This window comes from Palaemon carinicauda, chromosome 16, assembly GCF_036898095.1.
Source record: "Palaemon carinicauda isolate YSFRI2023 chromosome 16, ASM3689809v2, whole genome shotgun sequence".
NCBI classification, from domain to species: domain Eukaryota; kingdom Metazoa; phylum Arthropoda; class Malacostraca; order Decapoda; family Palaemonidae; genus Palaemon; species Palaemon carinicauda.
Genome location: NC_090740.1, coordinates 25,413,385 through 25,438,232, shown reverse-complemented (window position 1 = coordinate 25,438,232; position 24,848 = coordinate 25,413,385). Strand labels below are relative to the sequence as shown.

Here is a 24,848-nt window from a genome sequence, read left to right as displayed (position 1 = left end):
TTTTAGCAAGAACATCGGCTTCTCCGCTAATAAAGCAGTATGCGCTCTTCAACTTGGTTTTTTTGGCCAAGAATGAACTTCCGTCTCGTCCTTGGCCTAAATCATTTGAAATCCCCAGTCTTTCTGAGATTGTGGGGAATGAAGTTGAAAGAGTGCTGTGCCCCGTTAGAGCTCTTAAATTTTGTTTATCCAGAACTAAACCGCGACGAGGTTGTTCAGAGGCTTTATGATGCTCCGTTAAAAAGCCCTCTTTGCCCATGTCTAAGAATGCGTGGTCTTATTTTATTAGACTTTTGATTCGGGAGGCACACTCTCAATTAAGTGAGAAGGATCATAATTTACTTAAAGTCAGGGCTCATGAAGTTAGAGCGATAGCAACTTCTGTAGCGTTTAAGCAAAATAGACCCATTAAAAGTATTATGGATGCGACCTTTTGGAGAGGCAAGTCGGTTTTCGCTTCATATTACTTGAAAGATGTCCAGACTCTTTATGTGGACTGCTACACACTGGGACCATTCGTAGCAGCGAGTGCAGTAGTGGGTGAAGGCTCTACCACTACATTCCCTTAATCCCAATATCCTTTTAATCTACTCTTGAAATTTTTAATCTTATTTTGGGTTGTACGGGAGACTAAGAAGTCTTTCGCAATCTTTTTGATTTGGCGGGTGGTCAAAGTATTGTTTCTTGAGAGCGCCCAGATTAAGGGTATTGATGAGGTCCTGTTATAGGGGTGTTCACCCTGGATATAGCAGCTCCTGGGAGTCTTTCAGCATCCTAAGAGGATCGCTGGGCTTCGTGAGGATAGCGGACTAATGAGGCAGAGTAATAATCAGAGTCTGCTTCCTTACCAGGTACCTATACTTGTCTGTTTTTTGAATAGTTGTCAAAAACTCTTGAGCATATACGCCTTTATTGTATTAATACTGGTCTCTACCCACCACCATAGGTGTGAATCAGCTATTATATATTCACCGGCTAAGTTTAATATTTAAAAATGATATTTTGATTATAAAATAAATTTTTGAATATACTTAACCGGTGAATATATAGATTAAAGGCCCTCCCTTCCTCCCCGATAGAGACCTAGGGGACTGAGAAGAACTGGAGATGTTGACAAGTATATGCGGTATCTGGCCGATAGTCGGCGCTGGTGGTCACACCCGCAACCTTCACGGCGATCGCTCGCGAGTTTTTGGAATCTGTCGAGCCGTCGGAGACGTCAGCTATTATATATTCACCGGGTAAGTACAGTATATTCAAAAATTTATATTATAATCAAAATATCATTTTGTTATCCACTGGGAATTATTGGCAACTTATGCAAATTTACCGAAAATTTATAAGAGAAATAAATATTAAGATAGTGTCATCCTAAAATTAGGTTTAGCTTAATCTTGTAGTCAACTTTAGCAATCTTATCATGAACAACAGGTGTATTGTCTCAGATCAATGGCATAACCTTTATAACCAAGTAATATTGACTAATGTAAATATTAACACTACCCACATACAGTACTGTATACACCAATGTTCTCAGTGTTCTTAGCTAAGTACTTTCTTATATGGAACTTTTGTCGGAAACAAAGATTCCCTCTTAAAATAATCTTTTTAAATTTTGTTAGAATCCAACTAGCCATTATTTTTTTAGTTTTCTTGTTCTATTGTGTTCTGAAGATGTAACCTACAAAACTATAGTTTCCCTATCACCACCACCCGACAGCACTGGGGACTCACCAGGTGGGAATCATGGTTTTGGGTGGCATAAACTGAGAACCAGCGATGTACAGAAGATAATAGCAGAACCCAGCAAAACATCCTGACAACTCAACTGGAAAAAGGGTTTCGGTTGATATATAATACTTTAATTAATAGCGAAACTGATATTTGCTACAAGAAATAGACGAGTGCTGGCTAGTTTGGTATTTTTCTTGATACGTTTAATAGGGGCTGGGCATAATAACTTATGTATCCGTCGATTAAAATGAAAAGTCTAAGACCCTTGTTTACATCTGGGAGACTGTGGTAACTGCTCATTTTTGCTTGCATTAGCTTTGGCTGGCTTTTCTGTTTTTTGTATGAGGTAGTCTGTTTTTTGTATGACGTAATCATTAGACCTACCTACCTTTTTTTAACCAATGAGGAGCTTCCAAATATTAAAGCACCCATTCCCAGATGATGTTCTATAACAGCCATTTTTTTTTCCACCCTTCTCTTCATTTTGATTTATACCACCATCACATAAAGATGTCTCCAAGTGGGAACTTAAGGGAGGTACAATCTATTTAAAAATTTAGTGTAATTTCATCTATGTCAGCAATTAATTAGGGTGGAAACGCTCTTCGTTCAGTGTATAGCTATTGTTACTCGTGTGAAAGTGAAAAAAATAACCCCGAAATGATGAGCCGCGGGGATTGTGAGCGCAGCTTAACATAATCGCTTGTCAGTACATACGGAGCTTGCTCTATTTCTTTTTCAGCGAGCGCACGGCGGAGCAAAAACCATGCGAAGGACGTTAAGTGAATCATAGATAATTATGATACAGTACTTTAATTTTCAGCCATTTACATGAACCATATATTATGTTTATATTTCATTTCTGACAATTATTATTGCTGCAAATCACTCGTTTTTTTTGGCCCTGGTTTCCCACTGGGGTCCCCCATAATTATCTTTATATAAGGGGGTCCAAAATCTCGTGAATGGGCATTTTGCCCCAATAATCATGATCAGAAATGCATAAAAACCCAAGATAGTGTGTTGGAATAACATATGGTTCATGTATATGGCTAGAAATTGAAGTGTCATGTTTACCATGGTTTTTTCCTACGGGCATAGAAACCTTCGTCCTTTAGTAAGAGGTAAAATTCTGGTGCAAGTTGGTAAGGGCCAATGAAGCACTATCAAGGTTGTGACAACCCGCGCCCAGTACCTACTGGTGGTCTGGTTCTGAGAGTGCACAGAGCCTCCATTCTGATTCTGGCCGTAGTACTGAACAGACATGTTTTTGGTGTTCTCCAACCATCCTGAAGTTTTTCTAATTTTCTTATTTCACTATGAGTGTGGTGGAACTTAGCAAAATGCCGACGTATCCAGGATTACCTGATCGTCACTGTGGCACCTTTATGCATAAGGTTGAGGTTAATCCTCACCAGTTTGTGTCCGACGTGTAGGAGGCACTGTTGCACTTTGGACTCCCTTTGTGATGCGTACAGGGACTGGTCATCCTACCAGTGAGTGAGATTTCCGAGTAGTGTCAAGAAGAGATCCAAGCACAATGATTCTCCCTTGAGGTCGAGAAAGTTGGCGCAATCACTCAGCCCTTCTTCGGCTAGCTTTTCGGAAAAAAAAATAAAGTAGCCACGTGTGCGTGACCCCAACCTTGAGCAAGGGACTCTCAGCCACAACCTCGGGAGCCTCCTCAGTTCAATTATGAATGAGTTCTGCCACAGGAGCAGACACCTCAAGGAATAATATGAGCTAGAAAGAGGATGCATTTTGGGGGACATGTCTAGCAGACACCTCAAGGAATAATATGGGCTAGAAAGAGGATGCATTTTGGGGGAGACTTTTATCAAAGTTCTCTATGAGAGAAAAGGTACAAAGAAAACGGCTGCATCTGGTGACCCTCCAGTGCCTTTTCCCCATTTCCAAGGGTTGTGATAGATCACCAAAGAGAGGTCAACTTAAGTTTCACCAGAATTGCACGTCGACAAAAGATAATGCCGACTCAAGTCCCCCCTCAGAGTTGTTTGTTCATAATCAAGGATTATAAAGGAGTATCATGCTTCAAAGGTTTTAAATGTCCATCATAGGCAAGAGTTGCTCAGTTCGTCTCCCTCCAGAGCTGAGAAGAGAGTCCCTCCTTATGCCCTCTGAGCTAGCTGCCTACTCCTCAGGCTCTCTTCCATGTGAGCCCCTGGTGGAGACTCTTAGGAGTTCTTCTCATGTATGCTCTATCTCTGGGAAACACACGTGTGTTGACAAGCAGCGTGTCTTTAACACTCGTCCTTTTAGCTCGTCGGCCCTTTGAACCATGACGAAGAGCGAAAAAGCAAAAGTGTACTTTTTCTTACCTTTAGGTACCCATCAGATCTACAAAAGAGCTCGGAAGTGCCAGCATAGGCTTACACTGAACGCCTTAGCTCTGCGGAACTTTCATGCTATTGGCATCAGGACGCACTGTGACATGGGTTTCAACAGCACGCCAGCTTACAGGAGACATCTCTGCTGCTAGCTCACACATTGAGACACTGTAGATGGACAACAGTTGATCTACCTGTCATAAATGTCTGGTGCTGATTCATTGGCGTACTCACTTTCGAGCTATACGTTCAGCCTGCAGGTATCCACCGACACGGGAAACTCGATCATAGTAGGGGTCTGAGAGGATCCAATACTGATCCCAGGGGCATGTGCCTCGATGATAGACCTCGCACTTTCATGAGCGCGCACCTGAGGACATAAAGATGTTAGGGTCTCGAAGGATTAATCCTCATCTACGTGACTTAGAAATTGTCCCCATTAAAGTATGATAGGATGTGTCGACTTGAACACCAGTTGGCAGTTTGGCACCTCCTCCAGGTAACACGTATTACCCTAGGGTCCGTGGGGGCTCCGAAGTTACTTAAGGAAATGTCAAATGTAGATGAGTTTCATCCTTCACCTATGAGAGGATGAGGTTCCGTTACAGCATCCTTCTGGGATGTAGACCCACTCTGAAACTGAAACAAGGTTTTGAAGGAAAGGAGGGCTCCACCAGCCTCCTTCCTTCACTTCCAGAAGGTCCTCATCACAAAGAGAGCAAAGACTTATGCTTCCAGAAAATCCTCAACACGAAGAGGGCAAAGACTCTAAGACAGTTCCAAAGAACAGGGCTGTAAGTCCAGTTGTTGACTCAAGGAATTTACAGGAAGTCTAGACCTCGAAGGTATCAGTCTCCTGTTGGAAGGGCATGCTAGAAGGTCCCTCCAAATCTTGCTCTCCTTATTGGAGGGAAGAGAAAGAAGACATAGACGAATTTATGACTCCTGACTCTTCTGACTGCGCTCTCCTTCAGCTGGCCTGTCCGAAGGCTCTTGACGCGGAGGAGGGTCAATTGTACAGGGTGACAAAAAAAAACAGTCATCACCTAAACTTAAATAACTTTTGAAATAAATAATCAATTCCTTTTATTTTTCCGATTTATCAAGAAAAATTAATGTTCTAAGAGGCTACCAAATTCGACCTTTGAGATGCCATGGACTACTGAGGAAAAGACATTTATAGTTGAGGCATATTTTCGGTTGAAGTCTATCCACGCAGCTCAATTGCAATTCAAAGAACGGTTCAGATGTCAAGAATTTCCTGTCCACTCAATGATCTACAGATGGGTCAACAAGTTCAGAACCTATGGGACTGTGCATAACCTCAATTGTAAAGATACTAACAGACAATCACACTCTGGACGACCTAAATCATCAAGGACACCACACAACATTGCTGCAGTTAGAGACACTGTTGTTCCCAGCCCAAGCAAGTCTGTGCTACGGTGAAGTCAGGAGCTTGGAATCGATCAGGAGTCCGTGCGGAGAATTTTGAATGCAGATCTCCACCTGTATCTTTACAGGATTCAGATTAAACACAAACTTGCACCTGACGACATGAGGAAGCGAGTGATCATGTGCCAGTGGTTTTGCGACAAGATTGACGCTGTGCCAGACTTCCTTGACAATGTCTGGTTTTCGGACGAGGCACATTTTCTGTTGTCAGGTCACATGAACTCGAAGAACAATGTCTTTTGGGGTAGCACACCCCTGGAGCACTGTCTGCAAAGGCCATTACACTCAGTGAAGTGGACTGCATGGGTCGCCATCTACAAACATGGCATCACTGGACCATTCTGGTTCGAGGACGTCAACTGGCGGTCTGTGACAATCAACACTGAGCGATATGTCCAGGTGCTTGGCAAGTTCTGAACAGCACTTGGTCGACAGAGAGGGGTGTCAGGGTCCTCCAGTGGTTCCAGCAGGATGGTGCCACCCCCAACACTTCAAACGAATCATTGGCATGACTACAGCAGTGTTTCCCTGACCGACTGATCAGCCGCAGGTGTGACCCGGAGTGGTCGCTGCATTCACCAGACTTGAACCCCCATATTTTTATCTCTGGGGATACCTTAAGGACAGGGTATATGGAAGCAACCCCCAGACTATCCCTGAACTGAAGGCAGCAATAAGAGTGAGTGATCCCAAGGGATGAATGCGGGAGGGTCATCGAGAACTTTGCCCGCTGGATCCAAATGTGCCTGCAGCGACGGGGAGCTCATTTGGAGCACATTTTGGAGAGCCAGTAAAACAGAGTTTTTGTTGTACAGACTTGAAACTTCGGAGATGTCTGCTACACAGGCTTGACCTAATGTAGCTAGAGTTTTGTGTCGATCTAAATTAAATTTTGGAAGTTATTCGTTTTTTGTTGATAACCGTTTTTTTTTTTTGTCATCCTGTAGTCCACCCTTCCTGCAGGTACTCGCCTGCATGAGAAAGGTGAATGGTCTAGATGAAGCTCCTTGCTATCCCCTTACGGGAGGAAGGCAGCCATTGATAGACTTTGTAGGGCCCCCTGGCCTACAGGCCACAATTGGAGCCTCCTTGGTTGATCTTGGCCTTAGAATCTCTGGGTAAAGAGGACGCCCATGTGTCAACAAGACTTTTTGAGGGGGGGGGGGAGATCCACTAAGATCATTCCACTGGTATTTGCATGTCAAAGGAAATACAGCACTCTTATTATGAAACTCTCCAGTGCACAAGTCTGTAGGTGAGATGACAACCATGTTGCCGCCCTCACCTGCTCGCCAACTTTCGCCAGCGCTTGCCAGAACATGTGCGCTCGCCAGCGCGCCATCTGTCTTTCGCGCGCCAATACTCTCCTGTGCGCGCACGCATTTGCCAATATTCTCCTGCGCGCGCACGCATTTGCCAATATTCTCCTGCGCACGAGCACCAGCAGGCACGAACACAGATGCGTCATCCGGCAAGGTTGCCATCCCCTCATTCCCCTCCCCGCAAGCGCATACCATCGCGCATTGTGGAAGAGGGGAAACATTTTCATGCAGATGGGTTCAGGATCCCTAAACTGCCTTCTAAGGCGAACTCACCTATCACAGTAACTCCTCCTAGGGAATCCTAGGTCCATTTCCCTTCAGGGGATCTGTCTGACAGTGCATCTGTCAGCCAGCAGCCCTGGTTCAGTGCCTTAATCAGAGCCGTAACTCAGGCTTTCAAGCCTGTTCTGTCTGATCGCTCATCAGAGCGACATAAAACTCTAGACTTAAGGCACGGAACCATGGCTTCCTCTACCCCTTTGAAGAGGAAACGAGGAGTTTCTGACGTGGTCACTTCCCCGAGGGCGAAGCCGATTCCATGCAGGCCATCAAGGCAAATTCCTCCTGTTTCTCAGAGGGACTCTCCATCCCTGTCGGACGAAGATCTCCCATCACCTAGGGAACCACGCGAAGAGAGACTCCCCCATCGCACCAATGGAGGAAATCTCTCTTCATGCCGAGAGTTCCCCGCAATCTGAGAACAGAAGGAACATACAACACAGATTATCGATGTTGGAGTCTTACCTCCTTCCCCGGAAGGTATCCAAAGACTCCAAAACTCTGCCGAAGTCCTCCACTAGGGCTAGAATGGAGCCAGCCAGCCACTCAGGGAATGTCTGTGACTCACCCCCAAGAAGAGCCTTTGGAGACAAAAGGAGACTTTGCTGCAAGTCCTACAGCAGGAGGAGACCAGCAAGAGTCAGAACATGCATCTGGCAGGTTCTGACTCTAATTAGGGTTCTCAATAGGTTTTCCGGCACAGAGATCCTCCCTCGAGAGGGCAAAGAGACGGTCCTAGACTGCGTCTTTGGTACTTGGAAACCCTCAAAGACCAGTGCAGTGCTGGTCTCAAGGGGTGAAGAGTACCAGGGACAAGATCTCCCAGCAGCTCTCTGAGTTTGCCTCCTCCAACTGTGCCGGTACCACAAACAAGCTCCTCCCACCTCCTCGCGTACAGCAGAGGAGGTACTTCAGATCCTGGAGGAGCCCAGTTCATCTCTTCCTCTTCACCACTCTCTGGAAGAGCTACCAGGGGAATCCCTCTTGAGAGACTCTCCAACCGGCAGGTCTCGTTCTCAGCAACCGAGATCCTTAATCAGGAGGTCACAAAGTATGCTATGCAAGCAACTTCGTGGCTGGACATCTGGTTAGGGACCTTAGGTATCCTGATACGATCCGAGGATTTTTCCAAGGAAGGTACCAGGAAAGCTATGGAAACCTTCTTATTCTCAGGTACTTGCACGATCGAGTTTCTTGCCCACCAAGCCTCGAACTTGTCGGCAAATACCATCTTGAAACGTCGAGATGCAGTAGGTGAGAGGTTCCACCAGAAGATCCCTAGCGTCGATATCAACTGGCTCAGACATTCCTCCATAGAGAGGTCCCATCTGTTTGAGCCTAAGGATGTGGAACATGCTGCTGAGAGGTGGAGGAAGTCTCATCAAGACTCCCTCCTCCATAGGGCTTTAACATCTAAGCCCTATAAACCTCCAGCACGACAGCAGTCCCGTCCAACCAAGACCACAACGACGACAAGAAAAAAAGCGAAGACAACAGTGTCTAAACCTTTTCTTGTCAAAGACAGGAAAGGCAAAAAGTCCTCCAGGGGTGGGAAAATTCCTAGAGGGAGCAGCCGAGGCCGCAAATGCTAGGATAGGCAGTCACCCTGCATTTCCACCAGTGGGGGGATGTCTACAAAGTTGCGCAGACAAGTGGAAGCAACTCGGGCCTGATTCCAGGACAATCTCCGGGATCAGTCTAGGATATCGCGTCCCGTTCATAACATCTCTACCTTCCCTGACCAGGAATCCAGTGTCATTGAACTCCCTTGCCATGGAATTGGCAAGGGGGCAAGCCCTTCGGGCAGAAGTCCAGACCCTGTTGAAGAAGGGTGCTCTCCAAGAGGTCCTCGACGGATCCCCAGGCTTCTTCAGTCGACTCTTTCTTGTAAAGAAGGCGTCTGGAGGCTGGAGACCAGTCATCGACCTCTCAGCTGTGAACAAGTTTGTCAAACAAACTCTGTTCAGCATGGAAACGGCAGACACGGTCAGACTAGCAGTAAGACCGCAAGACTTCATGTGCACACTGGACCTAAAGGACGCGTACTTCCAGATCCCAGTCCATCCGTCTTCAAGGAAGTACTTAAGATTCAGCCTAGAAAACAGAATATACCATTTCAAGGTGCTGTGCTTCGGTCTCTCCACAGCACCACAAGTCTTCACCAGAGTGTTTACCCTAGTGTCATCTTGGGCACACGGGATTGGCATCCGTCTCCTCCGTTATCTGGACGACTGGCTAATACTAGCAGGCTCAGTGTCAACCCTTCTTCAACACCGAGACAAACTTCTGAGACTTGGCCATGGTCTGGGGATCATGGTAAATCTCGAGAAGTCCTCTCTGCTTCCTACTCAGAGACTGGTATACTTAGGCATGATTATAGACACCATTCTACACAAAGCCTTCCCATCAGACGACATGATAACAAGGCTGAGAAAGGTCGCAAGACCTTTTCTCAGACGAGAAGACTTCCAACCCAATCGTGGTTACGTCTCCTCGGTCAACTTTCATCGCTGGCCCGTCTAGTTCCCAATGGTCGCCTCTGGATGAGATCCCTCCAGTGGCGACTCAAGTCCCGGTGGAATCAAGCACACGACTCCCCAGACATCCAGATCCTCTTGGGACCTGCGGAACTGACAGACCTTCAGTGGTGGGTGACGGACGAGAATCTACGAAAGGGAGTGGACCTTCTCATCCTCCCCCTGGATTTGACGCTGTTCTCAGACGCTTCAAAAAAAGGGTGGGGGCCCCACGTGCTGCTTCACACGACCTTAGGCCTCTGGTCAGAGTTAGAAAAGTAGCTCCACATAAATCTCCTAGAGATGAAGGCCGTCTCTCTGGCCCTTCAACAGTTCCTGGCAAGCCACTCAGTGGTGGTGATGAATGACAACACCACAGTAGTGGCCTACATCAACAAACAAGGAGGTACTTTTTCACAGCAACTATCCCATCTAGCAGTAGAGATACTGAGATGGGCCGAAATCCACTCGATACCACTATCGGCACGCTTCATTCCGGGCAAAAGGAATGTACTCGTCGACAACCTGAGCAGAGCATCTCGGATTGTGAGCACCGAGTGGTCTTTTGATCATCTAGTAGCCAAGGAAGTCCTGACTTTGTGGGGTTCTCTGACTGTTGACCTCTTCGCAACGGCCCTGAACTTCAGGTTCCCACTGTGCTGTTCCCCAGTCCCAAACCCCAAGGCTCTCTGGCAAAATGCTTTCCAACAACGGTGGGACGGTACTCAACAAGACCAAAACATCGGTCAATCTTTCAATGACCCTCATAGCTTCGCTATGGCATCACGCAGAATAGTTTCCGGACCTTCTGCAACTCCTAACATAGCCTCCAAGAGAACTCCCTCCATGACACAATCTACTCAAACAACCACGTGCCAACATCTTCCATAAAGCCGTAGCTTCGTTACGACTTAACGCTTGGAGACTATCCAGCATCTCTCTGAGAGAGGATTTTCCCAACAAGTTGCGATCAGGATGTCTGGACGCCTGCGAAAATCATCAGCAGCAGTCTACCAGGCAAAGTGGAAAGTCGTCTGTGGTTGGTGTTGTGGAAGGGGTATCTCTCCACTTGATGTCACTTTTCCAGCATTGGCGGAGTTTGTGTATTTGTGTGATGAAATGCGCCTATCAGTCTCGGCAGTGAAAGGCTATCTCTCAGCCTTAAGCCTCGCCTTCAGACTGAAAGAAATTGACATTTCTTCATCGCTAGAACTTTCTCTACTCATACGGAGTTATGAACTTACCTGCCCCAGTCAGAAGTGAGACCTCCCCCATGGAACGTGGTTCGAGTTCTACACCTCCCTATGAACCATTATGCCAGGCAACAGATCGCCACCTGACTTGGAAGACAGTGTTCCTGCTAGCTTTGGCCTCGGCCAACCGAGTCAGCGAACTTCGTGGTCTCTCATATGACATTGCTCATTCAAGGGGATGGGGAGAGGTAACGTTCAGCTTCATCCCTGAGTTTATTGCTAAGATTCAGAACCCGGGAGTAGCGGATCCTCGATTCGACTCCTGGATTTCTAGTCTCCATTCTGTAACAGATGACCCAGACCATCTCTTACTATGCCCAGTAAGGAGTTTGAGGCTGTACCTCAAGAGAACAGCCGTAGCCCGTCCTTGTGTGCCTGCACTGTTCGTCAGCACAGGAAGGACCAAGAGGAGGGTCACCAAGAACACCATCTCAACGTGGATTCGCAGGGTCCTTGACCATGCACTGAATCCAGATCCTCCTCCCTCATGTCGCCCCAGAGCTTATGATGTCAGGGGCATAGCTACGTCCCTGCCCTTCAAAAGAAACTACTCAGTGACGCAGGTTCTTCAAGCTGGGGAGTGGAAATGTCAGATTACGTTCACATCCTACTAACTGCAAGACGTGACCCACAGGAGACTCGATACATTTTCTATCGGTCCTGTGGTGGCTGCACAACAGCTGGTTTAAAACCTCAAGTTCCTTATTGGACAAGTAGCAGAAGGTTGTGGCATTGTTACCTGGTTTTAGTCTGCATGAATGAAAAGGTTTGACTGGCCCTTATTCTTTTCTTCATTCTCCCCTCTCTTGGGGAAAGCAGCATCCTGGGTTCTCTGCATGGCTGACCTCAAACCACTGCAGGTAAACGATGCTCCATTGTGTACCTAGTATTAAGATTAATACTGTTGCGTCCCCATACTCTGACGAGATGGTATTGGGAAAGTCCTAGTGCACAGTTTTTCCATCTAAAGAACTCTGAATAACTTTACCAGGACAAATCACATTTCTACATACCTTCACACAGCTTGCGTAGGCCGCGAACCTTGCATAGCAAGGTTTTAGCAAGGCGCAGGGACTCCTTATTCTTTGAGTGCTAACACACTCAGATAAGAAGCCCCCGGGTAAAGCGAAAAATCCAGATTGGCTGGGATGTCCACCTTTCCTAATGGGTGAGTCACCCCTGTTAAATAGCGTGGTTTGTATTCCAGTTACAGAACAAATGACAAATTCGTAGATAATTTGTATTTTACCTAACTATGCAAACCTTAGCTATTTAACCAAACTTGCCCGCCAGCCCTATCCCCCTTGAAGTCTTACCTCCAAGCAAAGTGAGCTCAATCACAGGTGGTGTGAGGGGGAGCGGTAGCAAGCTACCCTCCCTACCCCACGCTAACTAGCGATGTGGGGAGTTGACCTTCGTTAAGAATTAATGGCTCGTCATTTCAGCTACGGCGAAAGTAATACCCCTATTAAATAGCTAAGGTTTGTATAGTTAAGAAAAATACAGATTATCTACGAATTTGTCATATTACTTTCAAATTTGTCATTTTGAGGTCATGAAGTTGGCACTTTGGAATTGATTGCATTTTATATTTTGAGGGAAACTATAGAAATAATTCATTTTAGTTTCAAGATTTCTGGATTTTTTTAATTTAGTTTGAAATTAACTTGTAATACAATACCACATTTCTTGGAGTTCATATGTGGTTAGAATTACCTGTTATGTGTGATTAAAGTGTCCAATTAATTTTTGTGGAATATGTTACCTGTGAGATTATTTGTTTAGCATAGTTCTTGATTACAGTACATATTTTTTATTTTTCAGCCCAACGCCAAAGAGATGTTGAACAAATTCGAGAACAGCATCCAAACAAAATTCCTGTGATAATTGAGAGATATCCAGGGGAGAAACATCTGCCACTTTTGGATAAGACAAAGTTCCTTGTGCCTGATCATGTTACCATGGGAGAACTTGTCAAAATTATTCGGTAAATATAATTACAGTACTTAAATGAATTTTATAATTCCTTAGATCAGAGGTTCTCAATGGGGGTGAAATTCACCCCCAGGGGTGAATTTTGGGTTTTAAGGGGGTGAATTGTGACCAAAGTAAGTTTATGGGTGAGGAGAGCAATTATAGGTTTTGGCGTATCTGGCCTGTCAATTGGGCTGGGATTATATCATGTGCTGGCCCAGGAAAAATGGATTAGACAGTAATATACAAGTGACCATCCAAGTGAATCCTAGGATTGTAAAAGGTACTGAGGAATAGACAGATGGCTAGGGAATTAAGTAGGCCCTAAGAAAATTACTTGGCAACCCCAAGGTTGGGAACTCCTGAACTATAAATAACTGAGAAGCTAATACCAATTTCAGTCTTGAATTGTCATCAGTAAGTGTCTGAGTTAGCCTGATTTCCAGGATTATATCTTCAAGCCTCTAAGTAAGAGTACTTTTGTTTTTTCCTATGACTATGCAGGCAAGTGTCCGTGTTTTCGGTTTTTATTTACAGAATTCGGAGCACATTGTGATTATCAAAAAAAGAAAGTACGATCATTCATATATCGAATATGGATTCACATCCATCATCATCAATGGAGAAGAAAGGCCCTAATGTGTTATTTGTAGTAAAGCTTTGACAAATGTTTCTATGAAACCAGCAAAGATGAGACAACATTTTTAAAATGTTCATCCTCATCACATAGACAAGAACAAAACCTTTTTTGAACGCCATGGGAATGCTCTCAAAAAGATGAGGCTGGTTTCAACAGAAGAATTTAAAGAGAAAAACCATAAAGTCACTGAAGCTTCCTATGTCGTAGCACTTGAAATGGCACAGCAGGAAAAAACCCATACAATTGGGGAGAATTTGATCAAGCCTTGCATTCTCAAAATGGTGGAAATTGTGTTGGGGAATAAAATGAAGAAAAAAATTGCACAGGTTCCATTATCAAACACTACTGTTACAAGGAGGATAAGTGATATGGCCACTGACATCAAGGATCAAGTTGTGCAGGAGATCAAGTCTTCAGCATTTGGTTTATTTTCAATTGAACCTGATGAATCAACTGATGTGGCATCATGTTCCCAGTTGATGGTGTTTGCAAGGTATGTTCACTCAGATTCATTTAAGGAAGAGTTTCTCTTTTGTTCCCCTCTTGACCTTACTACCAAGGCCTCTGGTATTTTGGAAAAAGTTTCATCTTTTTTTTAATCAAAAAATCTTTCTTGGGATAATATCAGTGGGTGTTGTACAGATGAAGCACCAGCTATGTTAGGGACAAAATCAGGATTCCAAGTATGTGTGAAAAAGCAAGCTCCAAAAGTGAAAGGCATTTATCGTATGATCCATCGTCAGGCACTAGCCTCAAAAGCACTTCCTGCTCCGCTAGAGAAGGTTTTGGATCAAACAATTATTATTGTAAATTTCGTCAAAGGAGGGGCACTCAACTCACGACTTTTCAAGCAGTTATGTACTGATAAGGATGCAACCTATCATTCGCTTCCTTTTCAAACAAATGTTCATTGGCTGTCAAGAGGAAATGTAACGGAGCGAGAATTTGAGCTTAGAGATTAGCTCAAATTGTTTTTTGAAGTGCAAGGTAAAACAGAATTTTCAACCTGACTGAGTGATGAGGAATGGATCATGCGTCTTGCCTATTTGGTTGATATATTTGAGCAACTGAATAAACTGAATCTTCAGATGCAAGGAAGGAATATAAACATTATAAAATTCGTAGATGCCTTGAAAGCTTTCATGAGCAAGTTTGAAAATTGGAAGAGAAGGGTAAATGCAGATAATGTAGCAATGTTTGGGAAACTGTCATCCATTCTTGATGTTTGTGGTGAAGACAAGGTGCTTCCATAATTTGCAAAAAAAAAAAAAAAAAAAAAATTTTGCAGCATTTGACAACACTGGAAAATGAATTCAGACGATATTTTCCTGAACTTAGAGATGATGAGTTGGATTTAGTCATAAATCCATTCAAACTGTCAGTTGAAAAAGTTTCTGATGATTTTCAAGATGAGGTTCTGGAGTTAAAAAGTGATTCGGGTGTAAGAGAGATGTTTGATGAGAAATCAATAACAGAATTTTGGCGTCTGGTGTGCGATTCCTACCCAAAAGTGACAGAAATGGCTATCCGTGTATTGATTCCATTTGTATCAACATATCTTTGTGAGTCAGGCTTTTCAACTCTTTTACAAATTAAAAGGAAGCATTGCAGTAGATTAGAGGTACACAATGACCTGCGTTGTTCCCTTTCAAGCACTCATCCGCGTATCCCAAAATTGGCTAAGAAAAAACTATCACAGGTTTCGTCAATCGATGAACTGTAATCTTCTGAATAAAATAATTAGAGATTTATAATATCTTGTTACCCTATCGAACTTTTTACTTATTGCATTAGCTTCAGTTTGGCCTGTTAAGTAGTTCTTATAAATTGAAAAAAAAAAAAAAAACTATTTTACTTCTATTCAAGTTCTATATATCCATCGATAGTTTCAATTTGCATATAATTTGTAATATTCCATTATAAAAATGTAAAACTGAAAATGCATATATTTTGAAAAAAAAAAATAAATAAATAAAAGGATTTTTAGTCATATTTGCATATTATTTACAGTGCACTTTATGAGAGAGACAATATTGGAAAAGACGGGAAATGAGGGTGGGGGTGAATGATGACATTACAAATGGTGAAAGGGGTGCATGGGCCAAGAAGGTTGAGAACCCCTGCCTTAGATGAATGTTACCTAGTGTTCACTTCGCTTCCTTGCAGTTGTCTCCATTTACTGACCTCGTTAATAGGACAATTGAAAATAAATAATTCTCTCCTTTCAAATTGCTTTTCTCCCAGTGTGTTATTGGTTTGGCAATGACACCTATGGTGCTCCATGAGGAAAAATTTTGGCTTGGGGATGCTTTTATCTCTGTTTTTGTGCTTCATACTGTCTGTCGATCTGGAGCGTGCATATTTTCAGTTGCCCATCCATCCATTGTTCACTTGGGTCTTCATGTAATCTCTGTTTGAGACCCATTTGAACGGGCTCATCTCAGGAATCTCGACGATAGGATGATCCTGTCACCTTCAAGAAGACAGATGTTCTGGGCTCGAGACAGGCTCTTAGCCTTTTACAATGGTCTGGGAATTATCATCAGTTGGAAAAAGTCTTGTTGTGAGGCCAAGAGAAAGACAGATTACCAGGGAATGTTGATAAACAGGCAATCATATCGACAGACTCCGGGAGGTTGTACAACCCTTTCTTTCAGTTATCCACCACAAATGAAGCTTCATATGCCGAGTTCCCTACTGCCGCTACCTCAGTGGTCACCATGGTTACCTGAGGTAGCAACACAGCCTATTTGGACTGCATCACAGTTGCCCGCCATTCATTCCTATTTCTAGTACGCTCTTTTTCCTCTCATACCTATCCTCCTGTCACCTAGGGCTTTCTTCCCTCCATTCATTCTTCCAAACCTTGGCCTTCCTCTTGTACTTCTCCCATCAACTCTTGCATTCATCACCATTTTCAGTAGATGTCCAATTTCCATCCCCTCTACATGGCCAAACCACCTCAACACATTCATATTCACTATTAGTATTACTCCATTCATAACCCTCTCCAATCGAGATACATCAACCATACTCCTCAGGCACTTCATCTCGAATATATTCAATTTCTGTCTCTCTGCCTCTTTCATTCTTCACAACTAAGATTATACATCACAGTTGGAACAATCACTTTCTTATACAGAACTCTCTTTACATTCATCCCTAATCCTCTATTCTTCATCACTCCCTTCTACACTTTACATCCTTTATTCACTTTCTAGTTCACATCTGATTCCACTCCTCCATTTGCAGCAACAACAGAACCCAAGTACTTAACTGATCTACTTCAACTAACTCTCCATTCAACATGATATTCAATCTAGCACCACCCTCCCTTCTTGTGCATCTCCTAACCTTAATTTTTCTTACCCACATTAACTATCATCTTCCTTCTCTCACGCACCCTTCTAAACTCTGTCACTAATTAACACAGCTTCTTCTCCGAGTCTGCGACCAATACAGTATCATCTGCAAACAAAACCTAATTCACCTCCCACTCATGATCACTCATGTATCAGTGTCAGTCTTTGACCAGGCACTCGAGCATTCACTTCTCTTACAGCTCCATCAACAAACACATTGAACAACTAGGGTGACATCATACATTCATATCTCAGCCCCATTCACTTAAAACCACTCACTCACGTCATTCCTATCTTAACTCATGCTCTACTGCCTATATATATACTCTTCACTGCTTACAACAACCTTCCACCAATTCCATATAACCTTATCATATTCCACATCGCTTCCTTATCTACTCATAAGCTTTCTCCAGATCCGTAGATGCATATACCCTTCAGTGATTCCTACTTTTCATGCCAGTGATTATATTGAGGCCATACCTCAGGAAAACAATAGAAGAGCTCGCTCCTTAGGCTCAGCACTCTTTGCAAATTCTAGGAACGTCAAAGGAGGTTTATAAGAATCTCGTGAGAGAGAGAGAGAGAGCGCGCGCGCACACACGCTAGCTGTCTATTCATTCCTCGATCCACCCCTTCTATTTGAAATACTGTATTCCCCCATCCTCCAAGTAAGGTAGACAATAGACTTGTTGTGTATACATTCATCAATCTTATAATGCCTATACACTGAACAGTATATCCTGTAGAATGTAATGTCTTCATTGACTTACCATTTATATTAATGGCCTATCCTCGCTCCATTTGCATCCCTTTGCAAGGTAAGTTAGGGGTTTGACAGGTGTACTTAGGATCAAAGTTCATTAAAAGTTTCTAGGTCAGTTAATCAAGCCAGTTTTGGTGATAGGAACTTCCTCCCCTCTAAGGATGAGTCTCCCATTAAAGGTCGATGGTTTGTATTTAGCGTAGTGACAAATAAAATTCAGTATTATTCCTAATTATACAAACTGGAGCCCCTAAGTTACACAGCCAGCCTCAATCACCCCACAAGCACCTAGGCCAAAGGTCAAAGTAAAGGTTGCTCTACCTGTTGGGTAGGGCTTCTTTGCCACCAACTATGTTTACCTTGATGTTATACTCTCATCAAAAGTCTCAGGTTTGTATAGTTAAGAATGCAAATTATTCTAAAATTTGTGATTTGTGACACAACCCAGGTATGCTTAATGGTTCCCCCTTATAATTATAGTAGTTATTTTATTTCTTTTGGATAATTTTCTTATTAAGATACATTGAAGTTGAGTTTTTGACCTTGGTAAAAAGAGGTGATATTTTGTACATGTTTCATTTGTAATGTAATTTTATACTAGTGATATGCTGAAGACATTATTAAAACTTCTAAAAAATATAATGTATCCATTTAGTAATTCTTCTTTTCTTATTAATAGACGACGTCTACAGCTGCACCCAACACAGGCTTTCTTCTTGCTTATAAATCAACGTGCCCTTGCCAGCGTATCAAACACATTAGCACAGGTAAGAGTAATATAAAATCTTTTGGGGTATTGTTCAGTACCCAATGTCTTTAGTGAGTACAATGAATGAGGAAAGTTTGCAAAACAATTCTATTGTAAGAAGTGATGAAATTGTAGTAGAATTGTTGTAAAATATTACCAATGAAAGGTCTTAAATAGAGACATGATAGGATAACAGATATATAATAGTTAAAATGTGTTATAGTGCTTTTATGGTTAAAGTAGCATTGCCTGTTGAGCATGGTACCATCATCATTAACTTTGTTCTTGTTTTGGATTTCTAGTCATCCTGAGTATGTGCTGTTGTCTGAAACCTTACTTAACCGTGGAATTTTGCTTTTCTTATGTTGAAGGAACATATTTACTAGTAGTCCAGTCATCCACTGTATTCAGGCTTTTTCTACTTCTAATTGCTATCTTGATATTAGTTTCAAAGGATCAGTATGTTGTCAGAATAAAAAATGTTCTAAGACTCCCTATCACAACGTTGATATTTTCCTTCTATTCTTCACCATTTGTTCCTCGTAAACATTTTAAGCCTTGAAAAGATGGTGTCTCACAAGTGGATAGGCTCCGAGAGTCTTGGCCTCCTTAGAAAAGCCCAGTCTATGCTCCAGGATGAGGGGGAGGCCACTCCAGTTCCATTTAAGTTGTTATTGTTAGTTTTGAAGACCTGAAGTTTGCATCCATTTTCCCCATTTTCCTGTTTAAGGACCAAGCCAGTGATGATGAAGTGGGAAATTTAACAGACTAGCCTCGGGATCAGTCCAGAGTGAAACTACCCGACGTGTTTAATCTTCTGCAACGCGTTGTCAGAAGGATGGGGAGAAATTCTGTAGGACCCTCACTTATCTAGACTGTGGAATGAAAAAGCGAACTAGATGAACGTGAGATGTGTACAGTCTGGAAGACCATGAGGAGTCAGGTTGCAAGGAAAGCATCTTGTGCTGTCTGGTCGGAAGTCAGTAACCTTCCTGGCAAACCAGTGGGCTAATAAGGTTTAGGGGGGGGTATACTTTGGGGTCCCATGTTTTTAATAATTTTGGTTCAGAAGTAGTTCCGACGCTATGGAACATGGTGCAGATGGCCACGTTTCTCTTCCCGAGGAGTCGTGTGCAGGGACAAGCGGAGAAGTAGAGAACTGCTTCACAGAACTCTCTGATCCAGTGTGCATTTATGGCCAAATGCTTGGGTTCAGCCATGCCTTTGAGATTGGGTGCAATGAATGCCTCTGGGGTCTTTCCTAGTTCCATATCAGGACCCCCGCACAACCCTTTAAGCCATCTAACCTGGTTCTTATAGGAAGGAGGGCAGCGGGGAGAGGGAAGCACAGATGCCAGTGTTCCCTCTCTCCTGTTGCTGAGAGAAGGGGGAATGCTTGTCATGTCATTGGTTAACCTGGCAGACGCAAGGGCTGAGCCTTGACTAGTAAGTGGTCTTGGGACAGTTAGTTGCGACCTTCTCTGGACTGCTGGCCTCTCCTATCTTACTGATAGTATTCTTGTCCAACCCTCCAACTTCAAAAGCCTTGGCCTTGCATGCAAAGATTGAAAGGATGTTTGAGAAGAATGCGCTCGTAAGTTGTTCGACACAAGTCTCCATTCCTTTACAGTGGACACTAAATGGTGAAGTCAATTGGAGGCCTGGTGGCCAGTCATTGACAGCTCTCCACTGGACAAGTTTGTGGATCAATTGAAGTCCAGGATGGAAACGGAACATTCTGTGCAGAGTTCTATCAGAGAAGGCGACTTCGTACTTTCAATTGATCTAAAGGACGGTTACTTCCAACTACCGGCTTCTCCCTCTATGGTACGGTTTCCTTTTCAAGATCGTGCTTCAGACTGTGTACTGCTATTTAGGTGTTCACTTGGGTGTTAACCTTCGTAGCAGCTTTATGACCCATTTGCGGGCTGCTTCATCAAAAATCTCTTCAGTGGTGTTTAAAGGATCACTGGTCAGCCTTCAGTTATCCTCCTTACCTTTCTGTTCCAGTTAGGCAGGTGTCTTGGGTATCTTACCTGATGACCGAATAAAGAGAAACCTCACCAGGACAGTCCTATCGATTTCCCACTCAGGATATGCAGCTGTTCTCGGATACATTGAAGAAGGGTAGGGTTACACACCTGAATAATCTGGTCGTCTCGAGTGTAGTCAGACGAAGAGAAGCATCTACACATCAACATCCTGTAATTGCAAGCATCCTTTCTGATGCTACCAGTGTTCCATGTACATGGTGAGTTAATTGATATTGTTAAGCAAAAACAATTGGTCCCCCCCCCCCCCCCTTTGAGTGCCGGTGAAGCAGATGCACATCTGGGTGGCATTCCACACTGTGGAGTTGTCAGCCAGGTACATACTGTGCAAGAGAAACGTACTAGCAGACACACTCGGTTACCATTAACAGGTTTTGATGTTGGATTGGTCTCTACATCCTTGCACAATGGAAACGCTTTTTGCCCCGTGAAGTTGTTCTGGGATTGACTTTTTCACCATGTGGCTAAAAATGAAGCTCTCCCTGTTCCAGACCCATGTTCGAAGGTACTTTACAACACCTATAGGATCACCTGTATGCTTCACCTTTCCTCTGTTCATCCTGATCTGCCCGCTGATCAACCAATTGTGGATTACGGCAGGATTCAGATGACACTTGTGGCTCCCATATGCCCTCATGTTGAATGGTATCCCAGTCTGTTAGCACTTCTAGTCGAGATCCTGAAGAACTATCCCAAAGGTCCACACTTCTCTGTCAGCTGCATCTTTATAGTTGCATCAGTCCGTGAAGTCACGGGAACTTTATTGTTAGACTATCCAGCATCTCTGAGTAATGGGCTTTTTTTGAGGCACCATACAGATTTCTGCATCTGTCTACTAGGGAAAGTGGGCCATCTGTAAATGGTGTTGTAGAACTGATACATCTCCAGTCAGGCCGTCTCTTAACGCAAATCACCGAGAAAAGCGTCTGTCAGTCGAGGCTGTTAAGGCTACCAATTAGCCTTGAGTGTGGTCTTTCAACTAAAGGGTATAGACCTCGCCTACTCATGGGAATTGTTTATGCTCAAGAGGAGCTTTGACCACTCGTGCCCACCCTGGGACCTCAATCCCCTGGATTTAGATGGTAGCAACCCTCATTCTCAGGCTCTTGTACGTACCCCATTTGAGCCTTTGAGGAAGTCATCAGACTCTCAAGACAGTCTTTTTCATAGCCTTAGCATTTGCGAATAGAGTAGGCGAGTTGCATGGTCTTTATCACCCACGCTGAAGGGGGGAAGGACATCTTTAATTTTGTGCCAGAGTTCATGGCCAAAACACAGAACCCATTGGTTTATGATCGCAAGTTCAAGACTCCATTCTCTCTCTTTGTGAAAAATTTTCTGGTGGATGGGAGTAGAGGCCTTTGTGTCCTGTGAGGGCTCTGCTTTGCTATCTGAAGAGGATCAGATATCTCGGCCCTTAGTGCAAGCAACTTTTCCTTAGCAATGGCAGAACCAAGAAAAAGGTGTCGGGGAGTACGATCTCTTTCTGACTTTGTGAGACTATCCATACACCTTGACTGTTGAGATTGTCTAGGTACCAGCTAGGACCATGGCTCATAAAGTCAGGGGTATTGACCCCACCCTAGTCTTTATTATTATTGTTATTACTTGCTAAGCTACAACCCTAGTTGGAAAAACAGGATTCTATAAGCCCAGTGACCCTACAGGGAAAATAGCCCAGTGAGGAAAGGGAACAAGCAAAAATAGAATATTTTAAGAATGGTAACATTAAAATATTTTTTATTTAAACTAAAACCTTTAACAAAACAAGAGGAAGAGAAATTGGATAGAATAGTGTGCCGCAGTGTACCCTCAAGCATAAGAACTCTACCAAAGGCAGTGGAAGACTATGGTACAGAGACTTTTAAGAGGAATCTTGCAATTGGCCAGATGAAAGCTTTGGTGTGTGGAAACGCCAAACCACCTTCATGGCCTTCTGCCTACGGGAGTATAGCCACAAGTCTCTTGACAACTTTGTGCTTAGTCCTTTTGGTGGCTGCTAAAAGTTGTGTAACCAGGCCAGTTCCCATGGTTGGTAATATATAGGTGCAAATATTTTTTTCTTTCCCTTATCATGGTGTGGGGGATTATTTAAGCCCACATCGTACAGGAAGGTATGGAAAAAGGAGAGCCTTGGGCTAGAAGGAAACACCATGTTTTTCTTAAAACCTCTGATTTTATTAGAACAACTAAACTCTTAAGTAAATATAATGAGACTTACATTAAGCAAAAGTAGTTATAAAATTCACACTCATAAATATGATGACTTGTAAATATCAAATACTAAATTAATTGTACTTCAATATACACTTCAAGTAAGAGAAACAGAATTAAATATATAACCAAGAAAACTAACAAAAAAACATTGGAACATGAGTTATAAAAGAAAATGGTAGTGCTATTTCAGACACACTATAAGGAAACTCCTTTCAAGTGAATAAGCAGAAGACACCTTTCTAAAGTCAACATCCTCCCGGCAATAGGGGACGAAGCCACCTATTAAAGAGCACAACTTAGACCTTATCTAAATTATACATGGCAGAAAAATACACAAAAATTAGTAATGTAGTTTTACAAAATAAACACATTAAGCTTTGCTTGACATGCACAACTGCATGACTTACAGTGACTATTATAAATCTAACTTAGTAGGAGGCTTAATTACTCTACCAGACTTAGACTTTGGAAATACATCCTCATCACTAACAGTATGGATAGGCATTTGAAGATTATCACATACATCTCTATCAAAATCATCACAGGATGCATCAGTAGTAATCAAATCTTCAGATCTACCTACTTCAAGATTATACAATCTTTGAATGGGTCTAGTCATTTCTCCCTTCTTAGTTTTGAGCCTTACACTTCTTACAAGTCCATATCTACCTTTAAAAACATCTACAATAACCCCAAGAGGCCACTTCAATCTAGGGAGGTTATCCTCCTTTATCAACACAAGGTCACCCATAGACAAATCACATTTTTTATTGAATCCTTTAACAACTTGAGGCAAATTGGTTATATAATTGTTACTCCAAATTTTCCAAAAATGTTCTAGGTTCTGGTTTCTTAAAACTTTTCTTTCATTCAAGTCCCTGGAAGTCACCTTACATGGCTCAAAATTTATTAAGGATTTACAGTGTGGGGCTCTTCCTAGGATGTAATGTGATGGAGTGAGATAATGAATGGAGTCAAGTTCATCACTTACATAGGTCAATGGTCTGGAATTAATACAGGACTCTATTTCTACTAGTATAGTTTCTAATTCACTCTTACTTACATAGTTCAGATTCAGTGTCTTTCTCAAGGCAAGCTTAACTGACCTAATGAGTCTCTCCCACCAGCCCCCCCACCAGGGAGCACGAGGGGCAATAAAGTTCCATTTGGGAGCCAAGTGGCCATACAGCCTTTGTACTTCATACCTAGCAGCTACAAAAGTCTTTGCATTATCTGAATATATAACACTAGGTAAACTTCTCCTGGCAACAAATCTTCTTATAGCCAATAAGCAGTCAGGCAAGGATAAAGATTCTGTAAGCTCTAGGTGTACGGCTCTTACAACACCACAAGTGAACAACAGTACATAAAATTTCTTACTAGGACAATCAGCACAAAAGAGGGGGCCTGCATAATCTAAGCCTGTTACATCAAAGGGTGGAGAAGCCCTTACTCTTTCTTTAGGTAATGGAGCCACAGGCTGACTACAAGGTTTTGAATCATGCCAACGGCAACTTAAACATTCCTTTATTACTGTCTTAGCTCTAATCTCCTCATTCCTATAATCCAAAAGTTATTTCGTAGGGATGAAATTACGGTATCCACACCTGCATGCTTTAAAAACCTGTGCTGAAATCTGATCAACAGTTTAGCAAATTGACCCTTTGGAATTATAACAGGATGTTTAGTGTCATAGTCCAAGTTAGAAAACTCAAGACGTCCCCTAATTCTTATTAAGCCTTTATCATCTAGAAAGGGGTCAAGATTTCTTAATTTAGACCATTGAGGGATAGCCTTTTTACCCAAAAGTACCTTTATTTCTGCAGAAAACACTTCTCTTTGGATGCAGTAAATCAACTTCAACTTAGCAAAATCAATCTCTTCAGTAATGAGAGGGCCTGCCACTTTGTTATTACTATTTCTACAATTTATGATAAATCTTAAGACATAAGCTGTAACTCCTAACACCTTGCTTAATTTACTGTATCGATCTAAATCTATCAAAGGGTTGTCTGGCATGCCTTGTACATTAAGACAGACAGCAGTACTTTCTATGCCTATTTCATCTTTATACTTAACTGGGTTACCTTCCCTTTCCTGGTATTGGGATTCTTTTAACATACTAGGCCCATAGAGCCACATAGTACTATCCACAAGCTTGTCTGCCAACAGACCTCGTGTTA

The 24,848-nt window shown here is 42.9% G+C and overlaps 1 protein-coding gene across 1 annotated transcript in view; it reads left to right on the top strand.

Moving 5' to 3' along the window:
• Positions 1 to 24,848, top strand: part of LOC137655699 (microtubule-associated proteins 1A/1B light chain 3A-like) — a 53,290-nt gene that overhangs the window by 6,717 nt on the left and 21,725 nt on the right. Inside the window, exons 2-3 of the mRNA XM_068389688.1 lie at positions 12,732 to 12,894; positions 18,329 to 18,416. Of these exons, the coding sequence (XP_068245789.1) occupies positions 12,732 to 12,894; positions 18,329 to 18,416 (251 nt within the window). The remainder of the gene's footprint in view (positions 1 to 12,731; positions 12,895 to 18,328; positions 18,417 to 24,848) is intronic.